The sequence below is a fragment of the Emydura macquarii genome, unplaced genomic scaffold (assembly GCF_026122565.2).
Source record: "Emydura macquarii macquarii isolate MOO-44397 ecotype Brisbane River unplaced genomic scaffold, CSIRO-AGI_Emac_v2 contig_2699, whole genome shotgun sequence".
Taxonomy (NCBI): domain Eukaryota; kingdom Metazoa; phylum Chordata; order Testudines; family Chelidae; genus Emydura; species Emydura macquarii.
In genome coordinates, this window is record NW_027132836.1 from 2,122,860 (window position 1) to 2,142,181 (window position 19,322).

The window sequence follows — 19,322 nt, forward strand, 5'->3', positions numbered from 1 at the left end:
CAAAAATGAGCTGCATGGACTGTTCACAAATGATGAGAAGCTTCCCATATAAAGTCAACACTTGCATTAGATGTGAAATTAGATGGTGAATGATTTCTTTGGGGCAGAGGTTAATAGTCTTATTTGTACAGTGGGACACCTACTATATTTGTGGGTGCTGTAAAATAAGAGCAATTGTTCACTGTCCAGTTAAAGCTTGTTAGTTTTTGCGTAAGTACTCAAAATATAATTATGTCTTTCAGGTGCTGAAAACAGTTCAGACACAGAGAGTGCTCCATCTCCTTCACCAGTGGAAGCTGTCAAACCCAGTGAAGAAGCTGTGTCTGAGAGCTCTGCTTCTAGGATAACCACTGAGACAACAGCAGAACAGGAATCTGCTATTAAAACCACACCTAGCACATCCCCCTCCTTGGCAGCCCAAAGTACACAAACAGCTGAAAATCAGAATATTGAGCTCCAAGTTAAGGAAGAAATAAGTAACGAGGCCGAGGAGCCTATGGAGATGGACAGCAGAATCCACCAAGTTGAAGCTAAGCCTGTGCTCAGCCTTCCAGTTCACACCAAAACAGAACCTGTGGATGCGGAAATGAGGTTACCAGAGAATGTTCAAGTGAAAATAGAGAGCGATACCAAAGAGAGGGATTTGGAGAAACCCAAGGAAAAGTCCGAACCTGAGGAAATGGACTTTAGCCTGTCACAGCAGACTAATGCAGCAAGACCAGAGCCCCATTCAGACAATGATTCTAGTGCTACTTGCAGTGCTGATGAGGATGTTGATGGAGAACCTGATAGACAAAGGTGAGTTTAATTATTCAGTTATGAGAAATACATGAACTTAATCTTAGAGAAGGTGGGTGAGGCAATATCTTTTATTGGACCAACTTCTGCTGATAAGAGAGACAACCCAAATGGTACGTGGGATGTCTGACAAAAGGTATTCAGTTACTTTTAAACTACTAGATCTTTCTTTCTCTCTCCACACACAGAAAACATTCTTTTAAAAATCATTTTACATAACTTGAGGACACATTGTTACATCAAAATATGGAACACTTCCTATGTTTGTGTGTTCTCCATTTTACCACTAACACTCCCTCAACCCTGTGGTTTGAACTTTGAGATTTGTAGTGTGTGCGATACAAATATTTTGTAGATTAAGCATTAAAACCCAGTTTTCAAATGGTTCATTTGGTTTCATGTTCTTCTGAATTCTGCTTTCCAGAATGTGGACAATGTCATGAGTGGCGATGCCGCTTTTCCTCTATAAGCAGTGTCAACTCCTACTGGGAAAGGGGCTATCAGAAAGAAAAGAGAGGAGAATCTTAATACTTAAGTGCAGTGAGGGGAAATATTCTTCTAAAAGTATCCCAAAAGCCAGACAAAATATCTGCATTCAGCAAGGCAAATTATAGCCAAAATTTTCTGTGATAAAGGGTGGTGGGTGGATGGCCAGCCATCAAAAATCACACTCCTGCCTTCAAAGCTAAAGGAGGAAGGAAATTAAGCCATCTGAGATCTATGCTGAGAATTGCCTGCATGTACATTTTAAGCAGTTTTTTGGAAAGGACAGCACCTTATTGAAAACAATGAGAGAAACTTTCTAAATCATAACAAAAAGCTAGATATTCCTGTCAAGAGTCTCCGTGTTAAGTAATGTTGTACCCCTCTTCTGAGGGTTGGAGAAAAACTATTGTTGCTCCAAGATTTTTCTGGCACACAACACAACTAGTATTTCAAAATCAATTAAAGCATGCAGTGATCTACCCCAAAACTGAAGTGGTAATTTGGGAAGTCTGTCCCACATCTATCTTCTAAGAAAATTGGAGAGAATTCTCATTTTAGTTAGAAGTGCTAGCATGTTACTATTGTCAGTGGCTACCTGAAGAAGCAGAGACCCAGACTTCCCAGACAAGGTTCTCTATTTTACAAAACAGAATGAAATAATTCATGCTACTTTTAGAGGGACAATATCTTGTAGTTGAAGAAAAACTTTTCTTAACTCAGCTGTTCTGCAAATACCGTCTGATACTGATAGATATAAATACAATCACTAGATATTAGCGTGATTTTGGTTTAGATATTGACTTTAAAACAAAATCAGCCTATTTGAATGTAACCCAGACTCTATTGTGATAGGTTGCCACAGAAATAGCCTAAATACACATTTTAGCAAGGGATGCCACTGATTTAGCAACAAACATAGCAATGTAAAATATTTTTGTCATATTTTCTCATTTATTTGCTTATGATTTATTCTGAGACATGCACCCAGTTGCTGTCACTGGATTACACACCTCCAAGCAGTGGGTGATCTTACGTACTGTTTGTGCACCAATATCAATTCTTAAGGGGTTGTTAAGGAATGGGTTTCAGGCTTAACTCTAAATGTTTGGTCTTGTGGATGTTCATGCAAGCTTTTGCTTTCCTTGCGCTTTGCTTTTCAGTGGCATAATTCAGTAAAGGAGAGTACTTTTGTTTGTAATCCTACCAAGATCTTGCACTTTGCTCTGTCCAGTTTTAATTTTCTGCTCTCTTTCCCCCTACCTCCTTATCGCCTCCTCCAGAATCTTCACTATGGATTCAAAGCCTTCACTGTTAAACCCTACTGGATCTATACTAGTATCCTCCACCATAAAACAAGGGCAGATGGACTTGCAACAACTTCACCATCGAGCTGCTGTCATACCACCTATGGTACGTTCTTAATGTCATTTTGAAGGGGAATCTGCCATAACCATAATTGGTTTTATATAACATTTTGTTATGAAAAATGTTATAGAACGAGTGAGAACTTGTTTCTTTCTCTAATCACAGGACATTTGACAACTTTTCAGAATGTCAGTAGTTTAAATTACAATAATAAATGCAGAACAGTTAGTTTTAAAAACACCTGGAAATGTTCTGATGCTGCCTTTGAAGTATATAGAAGTAGATTACATCCATTGACATGGAGCCACTAGACATGAGATAATGTTTGCAAAAGGTAGCTATTTTGGTAAATGGTCTGTATGTAATATATAGATGTTGTGTACTTATTTTTCCCCTTTTAGGTCTCTTGTAGCCCATGTAACGTACCAATTGGAACATCCATGAGTGGTTATGCTCTCTATCAGCGGCACATTAAAGCTATGCATGAGTCAGCGTTGCTGGAGGAGCAGCGCCAGAGGCAGGAACATATAGATATGGAGTACAGAAGTTCTGCAAGCCCATGTGGCACCTCCAAGAGTCCTAATGTTGACTGGGAAGGTAGGCGACGGCTTTTTAGAAAACTCAAGAATTAAGCAACCCTAGATATTAAAACCCAGGCCAATTTCTGGATTATAAACCACAAGAATAAATTACTGGAATCTACTAGACCATTTGCCAATGTTTTGTCCTGCTGTATGTTGATAACCAGTTTCATGGGGTGACCAGAAATAGATTTCATATTGTAACTAGCAATTACAAATTACCCCATAGTGGCTTATACATAGTTTGTGTGAAGAGAAAAATGCATCCGGCTGGAAGCCCTTCTCTAGTTAGGAAAAGGTGTAGTATTTTATAAATGCCGAGTTTGAATTATTAATGTTACTGCCTATGGTTCAGAAAGTTACTGGCCCAAGAACTTGGTGCTGTTGAAAGGCAGTAAACTAGTCTAGTATTAATATGGTGGATGCTGTGATGCTAAAGGTGTTGTCATCTTGTCCCTGAGTGGTTTGGAAGAGATTTTATCACTGACTCACAATGTTATACATCCTTGGGTGGCCCAACTTAACTCAGGAAGCTTGTCTTAAGGATCTAACGCAGGGGTGGTCAATCTGTGGCTCGTGAGCCGCATGCAGCTCTGTGTTCTATCAAATGCGGCTCCACGCATTGTATGGGGCGCCAAATTTTTTTTACGTTCAAATGTGAAATTGACAAGCTGCTGCCAAAATTGAGGGATCAGCGCGAATTTTCTGCAGAGGGTAAGGTAAATGTGGCTCTTTGCGGTATCTATGGCTATTTTGGGGCTCTTCGTCTCTGACTGGTCTAACTTACTGAGAACAAAAGAGAGACAAGATGGGTGAGGTAACATCACTTATTGGGCCCCAATTTGTGTTGGTGAAAGAGATAAGCTTTTGAATTCCACTGAATTCTTCTTGAACAAAGACCTCTTTGAAATGTTAATAAACTTAAAACTGTTATTTAGGATACTTTTGATATGTACATTCTCATTCACTACTTTTATTATAAGAACAAACATGTAACATCTAACTCTTACAGTGACATAACCGGCACTAATAACATGAAACATCTTAAACATTTTGACTTTGGAAAACAGTTTTGAGTTTACAGCGTTTAGCGTACATTGCAGTTTTAAATTACATTTTCTCGAAAACCTTCATATTAATTTTTGCCAAAGCAAAAAGAGTCATTGGTATGTTTGAGAGTGGCAGTTGTTTTGAACAGTCGTGTACCTGTTCTTTGCCAATCACAATAGCAGAGAACTGGTTTTGTAGGTTGTTTCTTCAGAGTTGGTGGAAAAAGTTACTGTTGCCAATACAAATGCGGCTTAGCCAAAATACTATTTCTTTGAATATTTGGCGTTGGCCATAGGATTTTATGAAGTGTTGGAAAGTTTGAGAATGAAGTTCTCTGCCAGCAAAACTCAAGATTTCTGTGGGTGCCAGCAAAAAGATGGGAAGCATGTGATAAAATGCGTTGGCGTCCTAAAGAACTTAGTATTTAAATTCTGAACATTAGAGTAGTTTGAGATGGCTACAGCTCTTTAAGAGCTTCTACTCCTTTAAGTCTATTCTGCAACTGGGATTTCTCCACTGTAATCAGAGCATTGGAGGCAACCCACAGATTCTATTTTAAACTTTTACAGTATAGATTTCAAGATATTTACAGAGGATGCATGAGTTAAAGGCAAGTGGCCAAATGAGAGGCCTTGTAATAGCACATACTTATTGACAGTTCAGTGCACTTATCTGTGACATACAATGGCAGATGTATTAATACTTTTGTTTTGCAGTGTGATTAGTACTATTTATGTTTAACTGATGAGATTAAAGGTATACTTCCTCAGCTACAATAGGCTGGTTCTGATTCATAATTCTTGAATTATCTTTTCACATATCCTTTCTTATATTTGCAAAACAAAATTGAGGTTCTTAACATACAGGCAAATCTTTATCTAAATTTTCTTATTTCTAGAGCAAAACTTTCTTCCCTTTTCCTAAACATGGTTTTCATTATGAAACCCCAAACCATTGACCATGTCTATTACAACTCTGAAATTGACTAGAAGCAGCCCTTGACTGGTGGACAGGAGTATGGAAATCTGTAGTAGTGAGTCCTCATCAGTTTTAATCAGTACTTACTCTTAAATCTTACTGGCAGGATTTAGAAGTAATATTGTTTAAACCAAAAACTGCAAGCTTCTCTATTGAACCTTTCTCAAATGACTTGAGTAAAACTGGTACTGTTTGGTTTTTAATATAATTACTTGAAAGTTTTTGTCAACATCTATGAAAATTTGCATTATAAAGTATAGAGTGAAGAACTTTATTGGTACAAATTGAAGCAGGGAAGAAATTGAGTCTTCCTTTTAACTTTTATTTCTCCCATAGAAAAAATGTGCCTAAGGTTGCAAATTTTTTTCACCAGTTTTTTTTTTTTTTTGCTCCAGTAATACTTATACAATAATTTTAAATTATGATCTGAGACAGTTGTTCAATGATCAGCTCTATTTACATTCCTTCCACTTTTAAATATATGCCTGAATCTGGAAGACCCCAAAAGACTAACAAGACTAATCACATTCAGTTTCTAGGGGTAGCATTTCAATACACTTGTGATTTAATATACAAAACTGTCTCAAGTCTCAGTAATTTCTGATCCAAAGACAGACACTTATCTTGAACCACTGCACACATTTTCTCATGGGTGGAAGGGAAACTGATCTGGAAGCTCCCTTTAGTCCAAGAAGGCCCATTGTTGTTATCTGTGGAGTCTTTCGTTCATATCAGTGCTGTGATTGCATGGTATTGTGCGTAGAACTCTTCACTTATGAGGTCTAAAAAGTGCTCTTGGAATCAAAGCTTTTAAACTTCAGACAAGAATGCGCTTGACTTTAGAACAGATGGTCTTGTCATATGGCTATTGTGATCCAGTTCTTTTTACACTAAATATTTTAATATAGGATGGTTCTCTCATTTTGATAAACCTTAACTTTTTTATAGGAAAATCAGTTGCTTATATGCCTTATGTTGAGGTCAAACGAGCGATGGAGCAGGACGCACAGCAGAACACGGCAGCAAGGTCGGCATCACCATACAGGCTATCTCCAAGAGAAGTCAGTAAAGCCTCTCCACAGCCTGAGACAAATGCAGCTCGCTATAGTGTCCCACCAGGTACATATGATCTCTTTTGCACAATGGCTGTTGGCAGTCTGCCTTCATAGGTTAGATTTCCATGGTTTGATGTAGTATTAAACTTTCTTTAAAGGCTTCTCTTCACTAATGAACGATGACTGACTTTTTTTGTAAAGAGACTCCCTTTGGGATTCTTCAGTCATGGGGAGGGAACATGTGCCCTCATGTTTTCATTTTGCATCAGCTGGTTCTCTTTTTCTAATGCCTGTTTTATTAACCAAATGTGAATTCTTATGGATTGGGGATTTGAAATTTATCAGAGCTCCGGCACAGAGCCAAAACGGCACAAAAGGGTTTTAATTTAACTTGCAAAAAAAAAAGATCCAATATGACATGAACGGGGGAATGAAAAAGGCAAATAGAACCTGTTATAACATACATTAATACCTGGTTAGAAGTGCTTTTTAATAGGCTCTAGCCATTAGATCAACAATGGAAAAATAACCCAAAATCCGGAAATGTAGAACTTTTGTTATCTTAGTTCTTTCCCAGAGAGTGATGTCAGACTGTAATAGAGGACAAATTAAGGAAAGACTAAATTAAATTATACCAAAATCTAAACAAATATTAAGAACAAAAATGGTGGTGGTGGGGGGGATGGGACCTGCAGGGTGACAACTTGATCCACTTTGTTTGAAAATTTAAATTTTAAAAATTTTACAATGTAGATACTGCCATTTACTTTTTTACTTTGATGCCAAGTTTAAGTCCCACACCGTTATCTAATTACACTATATACACCATAAAGAATTGCAAAGGAAAAATCCAGCTAAAAACATTGTAGGACATACCACTAGGTAGTTCTTCTTTACACAGTAAGATGAAGAATTACAGTTGTTTCTATTTTTCATGTTGCTTATATAGCGAGTAATAGACCCAGAAATTGGCTGTACTGTTTCACAAAACTTTTTCTTTGAAAGTTCTCCAGCCTGCTCCTCATCAAGTAATAACAAATATACCTGAAGGGGTCCGGCTCTCAACAACCCGGCCGACCAGACCACCACCTCCACTCATTCCGTCCTCCAAAACTACTTTGTCATCAGAAAAACCATCATTCATTATGGGAGGCTCAATCTCACAAGTAAGAGAATGTTACTCAGCAGCACCAGCTTTTATGTTTAATGCATTCTTCTGCTGTTACTTAGCAGCTCCCAACTTCATATCCCAACACCGTGTTTTTTCTTTTCCCAACTAAGAGCCACGTGGGCAGCCTACCAAAAACCTGAGAACCGCAGCTGTCTTTCATAAAATGGAACAGATTGTAGACTTCATCTTTAATAGAGAGAGTTGGCTAGGACCTGTCGTCCCTCTGGGTTTCACCTCAGAACTAAGGATGAGAAGCATGGTAGTCTGCACTGTAGAACTCTCCAGACTGCTTTTGGCCACTCGTGTTGTAACTTCTTGAGATAAAAGCATCTTTCCACATAGAAAATGAATTCACTAGTTCTTTTATAGACAAGCCAGTGCTAAAAATTATTTATCATCTGAGCAATGCAGAATTAGAAATGAGTGACTTCTACCAGCAGAATGGCATTAAATGTCATTTGCTTTTATACTGTCTGTAGAGTGACAGTTGGCAATGAAACTAATGGTATCCAATCCATGTTATGTTTACTTGAACCCATCCCAAACCTTTACCAACCAGGAGCCACATGGGCAACCTATGGGGATGGAAAGAACTTTTTGTAGCTGCTCACTGCCTGAGTTGGCTTATTTATTCCTGTTCAATATTTGTTCCTAATGAAGCAGGAGGTATTGGGTGCTAGGGTGTCTAGAGTTCCTGTATGTGTGTTAAGTTTTACCTATTTAAATTGAAATAAATTATGAGCTGACCAAAATCTCTTGTATTGCCACATAATTAAATAGTCTGTAATGTTAATGCTGTTATGCCAACAGTAATTAATATTTTTCATTCCCCAAAAATAAAATGTATCTAAGCAACTTATTCTTCTAGGGAACACCTGGCACTTACTTAACATCCCATAGTCAAGCTTCTTATAGTCAAGAACCAGCAAAGCCCTCTGTGGGGTCCATATCTCTTGGCCTGCCGAGGCAACAGGATTCTGCCAAACCTGGTAGGAAAACCGAAGCTATCATAAACTTTATCCATACATTTTGCTCATTAGTAGTTGCAAAATTAATTTAATCTTTTTTTCTAACTAGCCTCCATACCCTACATCAAGCAAGAAGAGTTCTCTCCCAGAAGCCAGAATTCCCAGCCTGAGGGCCTCTTGGGCAGGGCACAAAATGAAGGTGTGGTTCGAGGTAAAGAGAGAGTCATGTGTTGAGTAATGAATTTTAGTTTGTCAAGGATTGATGAAAGTGATCCATTTAATTTTTATAGTCCTCCCTATCTGACTTGCTATAAAATCTCTCATGATTCACTGAATATAGTAAATTAAAAAATTCAGATAGTTTGATGTATTAAGTTGTCACCTTGGAGAGAACTTTCAGTTATTTTAAGCAAGTAATTTGTTTTTAACTGCCAGCTGAATCGATGGGGCCTTGTTTATTGGTTTTCATTTAATTTTTAATCAGGTACCCCAACAGCCATGCAAGAAGGAAGTATAACACGAGGAACTCCAGCCAACAAAGTTCCTGTTGAAACCATCCCTTCTCTGCGAGGCTCCATTACTCAGGTTTTTTCCCCTTTATCTTCTGTTGTGTGATACTAGCACACAGGTATTTATTTTTTAAAATAACTCCTAACATCTTTGCATAGGCAAATATAAACACACCAAGAGTGAAATTCCAACACCATTGAAGTCAATAGTGCCAGGCTTTCATCTCTGACAAAGAATTATGGTGTGTCTCACTTCTTAGATAAATATCTCAGGTTTTTATATAGCTCTAAATGAAGACTTGTTTGCTGTACCTTACTTCACATCTGAATAAAATCCTTGCAGTGCAAGAATTAAGAAATCTCGGCAATCAGCTTTTCATAGATGCTGTTAAAGCCAAGGGTTACAATAACTAATTTTTAAATCCCTTTGTCTCTCTAATGCTAAGATAAGCAGCATTCTCTTCTCAGCTTTATGGTAGCTTGTGTGTACAAAGGGAGTAGGAGCAGATAATGAGCGAACAGAGCACCCCATGATTGGTAACTCCCTTTCTTGATTTTTATACTCTCAGAAAGAGTCTGCAGTTCCATTAGTATGCAGTGTTGTGTGAAGATAAAATAAAGTCTAATGGTCTTGGATAATAGGATAGCTAGCTCGATGTTCCATTTTCCCCAAAACAGTATAGTAGTGTGTAAAAAATAGCAAAGAATGCTGTAATATAGCATTCCCCATTCTCATTTTTAAAAAAAAATTCATAATGTGGCAGTGAAAAATATACCAATCTGCACTAGTGCGTATACTTAAGATACCAGGAACTTTAACTATAATTCCTGATTAAAGGAATCAGGATTCTAGGCCTGAACCTACACTTTTTGTTCTCTAGTGCCTGCTTTTCAGTATCTTTCATAGGTATGTTCTGAATTATACTTAATTGATTTGATTGCAGGGTACACCAGCTTTGTCTCAGGCTAGCATTGCTGCTGATGCATTGCTGAAAGGAACCATCACCAGACTGGCTACAGAAGACAGCAGCCCTGACAAGTGCAGAGAGGAAGCTGCAGCCAAAGGCCACGTTATTTATGAAGGCAAGAGCGGGCATATCTTATCATATGATAGTAAGTATTTATCAATTGGAGTGGTATAACTGGTCTATAGTTAAGATTTCAACTGAGTTGCCTTCTCTAAAACCAACATATGAAGAAATATCAATCTCAGATTTGATAAGTTAGGAAACAGTTATTTTTCTATCATTTTACATAGTAATTCCATACAAATAACACTAAGTTAAAAGAATGCTAAGATTACCTATTCAACCTTATTTCTGTGCCCCCTTGTGCATATGTATTATGACGAGTCATACGTTATATGTGATCATATTTTTTCCCTACAGGATGGACAGAGCTGCCTCATTGACTGAATAGTTAAATATTTGTTTTATCCTCATCATTCAGTATAATACCCCCATGCATTATTTACTGCACTTTATCCAAACCCTAAAATTAAGGTTACGCTAAAATTTGAATTTCTGGGCTTAATTTTTTAATAATTATCATATTCTTGTATGGATTTTTATCCTTAAATTACACATACCTATTTCAAATCAACATTTTAACATTGTGGGGTATTTTTGGAATAAATGTATAATAGGTATTCTTATATAAAGGGACAGCATCCATATATTTAGGCCAAAATTTAAACTGCTTTAAGTCTGTTTTAATCTTAATGGAGAAGGCTTTTTACAGTTCCTTTAATTTTTTGTTGAACCATTCCACTTGGAAGTATGAAAAAACCCCAAATACACTGTTTTTATAAAACCTACAAAAAACCTGCAGTGTCCCTGATGGATTTTCAGAAGCAGTCATCAAACAAGCTGTGTTCCCATAGCTAACATAACCTCATTGGAGGATTGGGATCTAACATAAGCAGACACTTTCACAGACCCTCAGTGAAGTCAGTGGGACTCCATTTGGACAGGGGGGTCCACCTGCCCAGTTCATTTTGCCGGATTGGGATTATAAATTATTAGAATCACCCAGAAAAAGGTGACTTTAGTGTGATGGGTTTTACACAACGTATAACTGAAGTAGTTAAAAACTGACACTAGTATTTTATTTCCACATTAGTTTTAAAAAATTAGTTGACAAATGTGAAAATGTCAAAATAGCACTTTCTTTAAAGGATAGAGAGGGTATTACAAACTCAGGAGAGTTAGAGGAAATAAGTTAGCCTTTTAACATTAAAATTCAAACTTCAGGTCAAAATATTATAGACAAAAATATTTATTTGCTAAAGTAATAGAACAAAATTTAAGTAGCAAAAGGTGAGTGTTAAAAAAGACATAAATATGTTTGGGTACAGTACTGAGAAGGTAAACCTTGTTAGAAAAAGTTTTTGCTATCCTGTATCAAAAGGTTCTACTGTCTAATGGATTGCTTGCTTTTGTTATGCTCTCACCTTTTCCTTACGACACGTCTGTATAATTCAGCAGCTATTAAGAACATCCGAGAAGGAACCAGGAGTCCAAGGACTGCTCACGAAATCAGTTTAAAGAGAAGTTATGATACGATGGAAGGAAATATAAAACAAGGAATGTCAATGAGGGAGTCTCCAGTGTCTGCGCCATTAGAGGGTAAAACAGCTATTTTAAATATACCATATACTGTAATAACAATTACATTGGTGTAGATCTGAATCAAAAGAGGAGATATATACAGTAAACTGGAAGAGAAAGGAGACTTAAATGTAGAAATCGAGTCACTATAACTTGTCAGTAACAGATGCATAAAAGCATTTTGGGGCTATTGTTCTTGGAGAAGATATAATTAGTTTCTACTAGAAGCAGTAGTACTAGAGGATAGTAGAAGTAATACTACTAGTAATACTCCTTGTATTACTTTCTGTTAGTTAATAAATGTCAGGCAGAAGACTTGTACAGCTACCAGTACTTATATAAGAGATCATCACTGGATTTTTTTTGGTGTGTCGCAAAATGACCTATTTCCTAAACCATGGCCCAACCAAGATACCAGTGCTGAAGCTAACTTTCCTAAATGCCTTTTGGGAGCACAAGAGGCAAGGAAATGTTCCTCTGAGCATTGTAGAGCCAAGTGGAAGAGGCTCTTTCCCAGTCACGAGTTCTTTGTTTCCTTTTCAGTTAACCTGTAGCAAAAATGTGAGTACCTCTTGGTGGGATGGAGAAATGCAGTTTAAAGAAGATTACAGATTATATCCCAAAAGATTTGCTTGCTATCTTTCAACTTTCTGGTGTTCTTAGTATGTGTTCCTGATTTCTTTGCAGTGGGAGAACCTAAGCTTTGTAATGAATGCCAGTCTTACACCACTCTGACCAGCTTCTCCTCCTCAGCCTATGCAGACTTGTGCTTTATGGATCTCGATATTTAAGTTAAATTTCTCTTTGGCTCAAAAAATCCAGCTTCTTTTAGATGGCCCCAATGTTAAGTCTTCTTTAAAAATAGAATGGGGCTGACGTTCTGTTTTAACCAGTCATTGTTCTGCTTCATGTTTCTCCTGGATGATGTGCATAACCAGGTGAGGAGACTGAAATTGTGAGTGCAGAAAAATGAACTACTGTAGTTTGGGAAGTGTTAGACTTCTTTTTTCCCCAACATTGGTGTCTTGTACATGCTTAAATACTACAGGAATGGAGTGGGGCATACACTTACTGTACATTTGTTAGGGCAGGGACTGTCTCTTATCTTTGTATAGTGCCTAGCAGAATGGGGCTGGGACCTCTAGGCACAGTTGCAGTGCAGATGATAAACTGTATAAGTAGCTAGGTAGGTAGCATGTACTTTTATCACATTCTTGTGTTTGATTCTCTAACTCAGCCACATTTTTTTAGGATTAATATGCCGTACGCTACCTAGGGGCAGCCCTCATGCTGAACTGAAGGAGAGGACTGTGCTGTCTGGCTCTATAATGCAAGGTAAAGTTTTCAGTAGTATAGAGGCTGACGTTGATTTATTGATCCTAGAAGTCTGATTTTTCTGAACCCTAGCCCGGTTGCTGACAATAGTAGCTATGCTAAAGTTAAAACCTTTTAGTAAAGATATATATGCTTTCCAAGCATCAGCTTCCTGTTAGCAGGCTGCTAATACATAGTTTTTTCTGCAAGAACTGGTAAATGGGAAACTATTTTACATGAGGAAATTTCTAAAATAAAAAATATATATATTTAGCATTTTGCATCTTCATAATCTCACAAGGAAGCATCTGAGGAGGTGTTATTGCTGCCTTTGCTTTTAGCATATGAGAACATGCTTGACCCATCCAATGTCTTAAACACTTGTTCATTGCTATTTCTTTATGGCTTTTAGTGACTAAAATTAGTTTATCATCAAAAGTATATGTGTCTCTTTCTTTATTGGAGCTTCTCTGTGATTTATTTTAGACCCATTTGTAGTGGCAGGTCAAAGTTCCAGTTACAAGGCACATATTCCATTGGTGATTGGTATTTGCAGTTTGCTAAATGAGCAAAACAAAATCTTTCAGTGGCTAACATACTGAAGCCTTGGTTAATTTATTTTCCTTCCTCACAAGGTACACCAAGAGCAACAGCTGAGAGCTTTGAAGATGGCCTGAAGTATCCTAAACAAATTAAGAGAGAGTCTCCTCCCATACGGACATTTGAAGGAGCTATAACCAAGGGAAAGCCGTATGATGGAGTGACTACCATTAAAGAAATGGGCCGTTCCATCCACGAAATCCCAAGACAGGACCTTTTAAGCCAAGAAAGTCGCAAGACTCCTGAAATAGTACAGAGTGCAAGGCCAATTATGGAAGGCTCCATTTCTCAGGTAACCATGCAAACCAGTACTGGACTCTGACCGCTGCCTTGGCACTCAGTGGTAATTCTATTCAGGGTGTTTGTTGCATTTAAGAAATACACGCCTCATTACCCAAAAGCAGAGGGCTGTGTGTTTTTAATCAAGTCTGAAAAGATTCTCTGCATGTATTGGTAAAAACTTTGGGATTATGTATCATTTTGACAAGAGTGCTGGGCAGTTAGCTTTATTTGAGATCCAGTTGCATCACAGGGCATAAAAATTCATGCAAGTATGCAACACAAAATATTAAAAACAAATTAAAAGCTGATCTCATAGCAGCAGTTGAAAGTTGGCAGAATGACCTTAACTGCTGCTGATCTTTTGCTCCTCTCTAGGGAACACCCATAAAATATGAAAGCAACTCTGGCCAGTCTGCTATCAAACACAACGTAAAATCCTTAATCACTGGACCAAGTAAACTGCCCCGTGGAATGCCTCAGCTGGAAATGGTGCCAGAAAATGTGAAAGTGGTAGAACGAGCAAAATATGAAGATGTGAAGACTGGGGAGGCTGTACGTTCCCGTCATACATCGGTGGTCAGCTCTGGTACCTCTGTCCTCAGGTCAACTCTTCATGAAACTCCCAAATCGCAACTGAGCCCTGGGATTTATGATGACACCAATGCAAGAAGGACACCTGTGAACTATCAAAGCCCTATGTCCAGGAGTTCACCTATGATGAATAGAGTTACTGAAGGTATGTTATCCTTCCATGCCCAATGTAAGCTGACCATTGAAAATCATAACAATTTTTAAATTTCTTATTTCTTCAGATTGAGTACTGTTTGGGTAAAGTATATTTTAAAAAAGCAAATATTCTCATATATGTTAGGTTATTGAATGTATTTATAGTCCATTTCACTCTGTTTTAATGTACTGTCACAGTTCTTTTCCATTCGGGTTATGAGCCATGAACAGGAACGTTCTTTAAATTATTTTTTAATTAAATAATGAAAACCTTTCTATTCACACTGGGTTTTATAACCCCACAATTTAAATAAATAATCTTGGGCCTCACCTTAGAATGTGCTTCATGGTTACTGTTCTTAACAATGTTGATGTGTGCATTCACTGCAGTAAAGTCTTACCCTTGGTGATCCTTTCTGTTTTGATAATGCTGTTGATCTCAAGGAACTGAAAATGTCTCAGTTCAACATAACACCACTCTGTAAAGTAGGCATAGCTATTTTACAGATGGGTAAAATGAAACACAAAATGTTAGTGACTTGTCCAAAGCCACACAATACATTTGTGATAAGGGAGGGAGTTAGAGGCACAGGAGGTCTGACTCCTAGAGTATAAAATCCTAGCCCCAATGAAATCAATGGCAAAACTAATAACCTCTTCATTTTTCATAATATAGTTGGACCCTGTCACATATAGATTATGTAATAACATAGGAATATCGTGTTCACTGCCTAATAGTGTTTTTTTAATAATGCTTTACATACTCATTCTTGCCAGATCAAATTCTTTAGTAATTCCACAGAAGAAAGTTTTTAGGAGGTGTTTAAAAGTGAGCAAGGGTCTGGAGAATATCTAACAAAGAAAAAGCAAATCAGACTAGTATGGAAGGTACTTTAAGACCGTGAAAGGTGCTTTGCTGCCTGTAAGAGATGCATCTGTTAGGTCATGATTTACACTGACCTGGAAAACCAATTTCTCACCATTCTAACAAAACCTTTTTAAGCAAAGTTTAACAGAAGCTACCAAGGTGTGTGTGCTGGCCACTATAGCCAGTGTCCTTGTCATAGCCTATTAATGATTTGCTTGATAGTGTCACAAATTTTAACTGTCTTGTACTGTCTGCCAGGCAGTGCTTAACTACTAGAAGACTATGGCCTGAAAGCCAAACAAACTTATTACACACACGGGACCCCCCAGCACAACTTGCAGTTCCTGTGTTTAAAAACGAAAAGCTAGTAAAAGGTGATAGACTTGGAAATCACTTTGAAAAAGTCACTGTGCTCAGGTGTATGTTTTTGGTTGGCTGAAGTCAATTTGATATCCACGACTCCCTTTGCTTAAGGGGACAATTAAGGCCATTACAAGGCTCCCCCTACAAAAGCTGTTTCTCTTTTAATTTAAACACCTTGTCAGTTCTCATCAGCTTTAATTGTCAGGCATCAAAATAAAAATCGTTTTGTAAAGATATCTTAAAACAGCTACATTTCTTCGAGCAGGGAAGACTGAGCTGCTCAGTCTCCAGCTAGGCAGCTACTGTCTGTTTCTTCCAAAATCATTTCATCACTGGAGAAATTGCATCCCCCAACATTCTCTGTCTCTCTCTCAGAATGCACTTCTTGAATAGGTCTTTAAGATCACTGCGCTTTGCATTCAAATGGCTCCTGATGATCCAATTTTGCCACAGTGCTTACAAGAAATTAGCCAAATAGCTATGTAGAGAATCAGGTAGGGGGAAATAGCTGGAACTCACTTGTGTGCCATTCATTACTTGGCCACATTCATTGCTCCTTGTATCTGGTTCCCCCACTCTTCATGTCTTTTGTCGTTCATACTGTAAGCTCTAGGGGGCAAAGACTCCTGTGTCATCTGTACAGCACCCAGTATGTTTTGGGTGCTGTCTCTATGTACATAATGTTGAATTCTGAGCCAATTCCATGGGATGATGTTTCCTCTTTTCAGGCAGGCATTTAACTATGAAATAGTTCCAGGAAGAATCAAAAAGCACCTTAACATATAAATTAGTCTGGGCTCCTTAAACCACATCATATAATATAGATGTCACAGCTCAATAAAATGTTTGTTTAAAATAAACAGAACTTTCATTTGTTTTCAATAACTTACGTGTATAGTCAGTGTTAAATATTTAGAAACACTGTCAAGGAACCTTCCCCAAAACTTGCCGTAGCTCTAAAATTATTATAATTTTGGTAAAGGGGAATGCCTTTAGGATTACATATTTTAAAATACCTCTTTCAAATCATTAAGATTTAAAAATAAAAATCTTTAGGACTGCTACTTTATAGAAGAAAGTTAAGCCATATTGTTAGATGTTTGGTGACCTTTCTAATGATAGCTACTACACATTTCTCCAAGCCAATCTGAGGTATGGTCCCTTTTGTTAGTAAAATACAAAGGGGGGAAATGGTTTGGTTTCTTTTGTCCAGTGGAAACATTTTCAAGCATCTAGTAGAGAATGTCAGTAATGCAGTGTTTTAAAGAAAATTAATAATCTGGGGGGGAGAATACTGTAATAGCACTACTTAATGCCTTGGCAGGATGAGTACAGTTTTATATTACTCCGTCCTGTCTGAAAGTCCCACTTGAGTTTTAGAATTTAATATTCCGATTTTTTTGCCATGGCTAAATTGTAAAATATTTACTGTTTTGGGCAAAATGTTAAACTCATTCTTTTTTGGGACATATCACTTCTCTTCAATGAAAGCAAATGTTATGTTTCTTCTCAGAAGCAGTTTAGCTATCTTTTCTTATTGACACAGTTGAGCAATTTAATTGGCTAATGTCATAGTCTTCCTTTTCGGGTTCCCAGGGCTATATCCACAAGAACCTCTTATCACTTAAAAAACCAAAAACACACACGTCTCTCTCTGTCACTCTGGGGGAAAAAAAAGGAAATTACATCAAGTCATTGCACCAACCCATCTATGTTTGTTTTTGTCAAGTCAGTTCATTCTTTCCATGTAAATTGAATTGTAGTGACTCTTAGGATGAGAGCCTGAAGCCTTTTGTTTATCTACAGGCATTAGACAGAGCGGGACTGTGCAGGTTGAACTGTTCAGAGTTCCACCTCCGTTAAAGTTTCTACCACTAAATCTTCCCCCAAGGCAAACATACTTTTATAGAGGTAGGAGGTAATTCAGTCTCAGCTTGTACTTTATACTGGATCACTTCAGAGGTGTTTCTTCAGGGAGTAGTTTTGGATATAGACTATTACTCACTTAAGGCACTAAGGGAGCTGGTATGTTAATCTGAAAGGCCACCTAGTAGTGTCCTTCTGAATTAATTTGATCACTAAATTGTTTCCACAAATTGTGCTAGCTGTGTACGGTGTGTTTTCTGACTGGTGTACTATTGTGCAGGACTCTGAAGTATGTCCGTAGTGTCTGATACCTTTTTGAGCTAACAAGTGTTTTTTTTTTTTTTCCCCTAGGTGGAATATCTTCTGGGAAACCTGCTAATCATGAAAGGAAAACCACGCTTACCCCAACACAGAGAGAGAGCGTACCAGCAAAATCTCCAGTCCCAGGAGTTGATCCTGTAGTAACTCACAGTCCCTTTGACTCTCATCATAGAGGATCTACTCCAGAAGTCTACAGGAGCCATCTTCCCCCTCATTTAGATCCAGCCATGCCATTTCACAGGGCTCTGGATCCTGGTAAATGTGTTTTGTTGTTGTTTTCCTTTCAGTACTGTAGTCTTCAGTAATATTCAGAAAGCACTGTGCATTAAAAGCACATCTCAGTGGAGCCACAATTAAACAGCTCTTTACTATACACCCTGCACAGAGGCCTTTTCCATTTATTTAATCAAAATATTAAAGTATCCTAGGTTAATAGTACATTTGCTCTCTATTACATCGAAAGGTTTTTCCCTTTCCCTTTTAAAGATCTTAAATTATCTTTCTTGTGTTTATCAAAAATGGGAGATGTTAAGAGGATGTTTTAAAGTAAAGTATTAAAAGAATGGCAGGCATCCAAGAAAAACACATACCATGGGGGATAGAACAAAAGCATGGTGAGGAGTACCCACCCTTCAGGGTTTTGTGAGTGAAACACTCTAATTCAGAGATTATCAAATTGTACCTTTTTTTGTCCTTAGATGACATTCAGATGGTATTGAGAACAGGAAACTGATTTATAACCCAAAGATCAATCCATTTCCATTGATTATCCTTTATCCTGTATTTTTCCTTTTATTATTCTGTATTTCTCATTATTCTATGTGGATATTTCAGGGCTTCACTTTCAAAGGACATTAGGATTTACATTCACAGTTTCCTCTCATGGTTTTTTCCATAAAGCAGATCTTTTCAGTCTGGATCGCTTAACATTTCTAGTTAAGTATGAGAATGCATATTCTCAGTGGAACATCAGCATTGAAAAGGCTAGTTTTGATTCCGTCAGAGCTGGCCCTGGAGGACTGGCAACACTTATTAAAGATTCAGAAATATTTTAAAACTACAAATCCCAAACTCTTCCTCCACTGCACGCTAAACTTTTCTTGATTTTTTTTCTCATCTTTAGCTGCTGCGTACCTGTTCCAAAGGCAGCTTTCACCTACCCCAGGTTACCCAAGTCAGTATCAGCTTTATGCAATGGAGAACACACGGCAGACAATCCTAAATGACTATATTACCTCACAACAGATGCAGGTTAATTTACGTCCTGATGTAACCAGAGGACTATCTCCTAGAGAGCAAACTTTAGCTCTCCCATATGCAGGAGCCAGAGGTATGTCTGCCTCCTCCAGGCTTTTTTTGGGACATGTTTTGGAGGGTGGAGTTTGATGTATAAAATGGGTGTGTTTAAAACT

At 37.7% G+C, this 19,322-nt stretch overlaps 1 protein-coding gene across 7 annotated transcripts in view; it reads left to right on the forward strand.

Annotated features, from left to right (window-relative positions):
- Nucleotides 1-19,322, forward strand: part of NCOR1 (nuclear receptor corepressor 1) — a 100,205-nt gene that overhangs the window by 66,644 nt on the left and 14,239 nt on the right. For 2 of the 7 annotated variants that reach the window (XM_067565852.1, XM_067565854.1), the window contains exons 21-36: nucleotides 243-798; nucleotides 2,565-2,694; nucleotides 3,051-3,246; nucleotides 6,207-6,377; nucleotides 7,319-7,479; nucleotides 8,353-8,473; nucleotides 8,562-8,663; nucleotides 8,937-9,037; nucleotides 9,906-10,074; nucleotides 11,445-11,588; nucleotides 12,822-12,905; nucleotides 13,520-13,776; nucleotides 14,142-14,502; nucleotides 17,530-17,634; nucleotides 17,941-18,165; nucleotides 19,034-19,240. In XM_067565852.1, the coding sequence (XP_067421953.1) occupies nucleotides 243-798; nucleotides 2,565-2,694; nucleotides 3,051-3,246; nucleotides 6,207-6,377; nucleotides 7,319-7,479; nucleotides 8,353-8,473; nucleotides 8,562-8,663; nucleotides 8,937-9,037; nucleotides 9,906-10,074; nucleotides 11,445-11,588; nucleotides 12,822-12,905; nucleotides 13,520-13,776; nucleotides 14,142-14,502; nucleotides 17,530-17,634; nucleotides 17,941-18,165; nucleotides 19,034-19,240 (3,090 nt within the window). The remainder of the gene's footprint in view (nucleotides 1-242; nucleotides 799-2,564; nucleotides 2,695-3,050; nucleotides 3,247-6,206; nucleotides 6,378-7,318; nucleotides 7,480-8,352; nucleotides 8,474-8,561; nucleotides 8,664-8,936; nucleotides 9,038-9,905; nucleotides 10,075-11,444; nucleotides 11,589-12,821; nucleotides 12,906-13,519; nucleotides 13,777-14,141; nucleotides 14,503-17,529; nucleotides 17,635-17,940; nucleotides 18,166-19,033; nucleotides 19,241-19,322) is intronic. The other 5 variants (XM_067565853.1, XM_067565857.1, XM_067565856.1 and 2 more) reach the window with 3 other exon arrangements.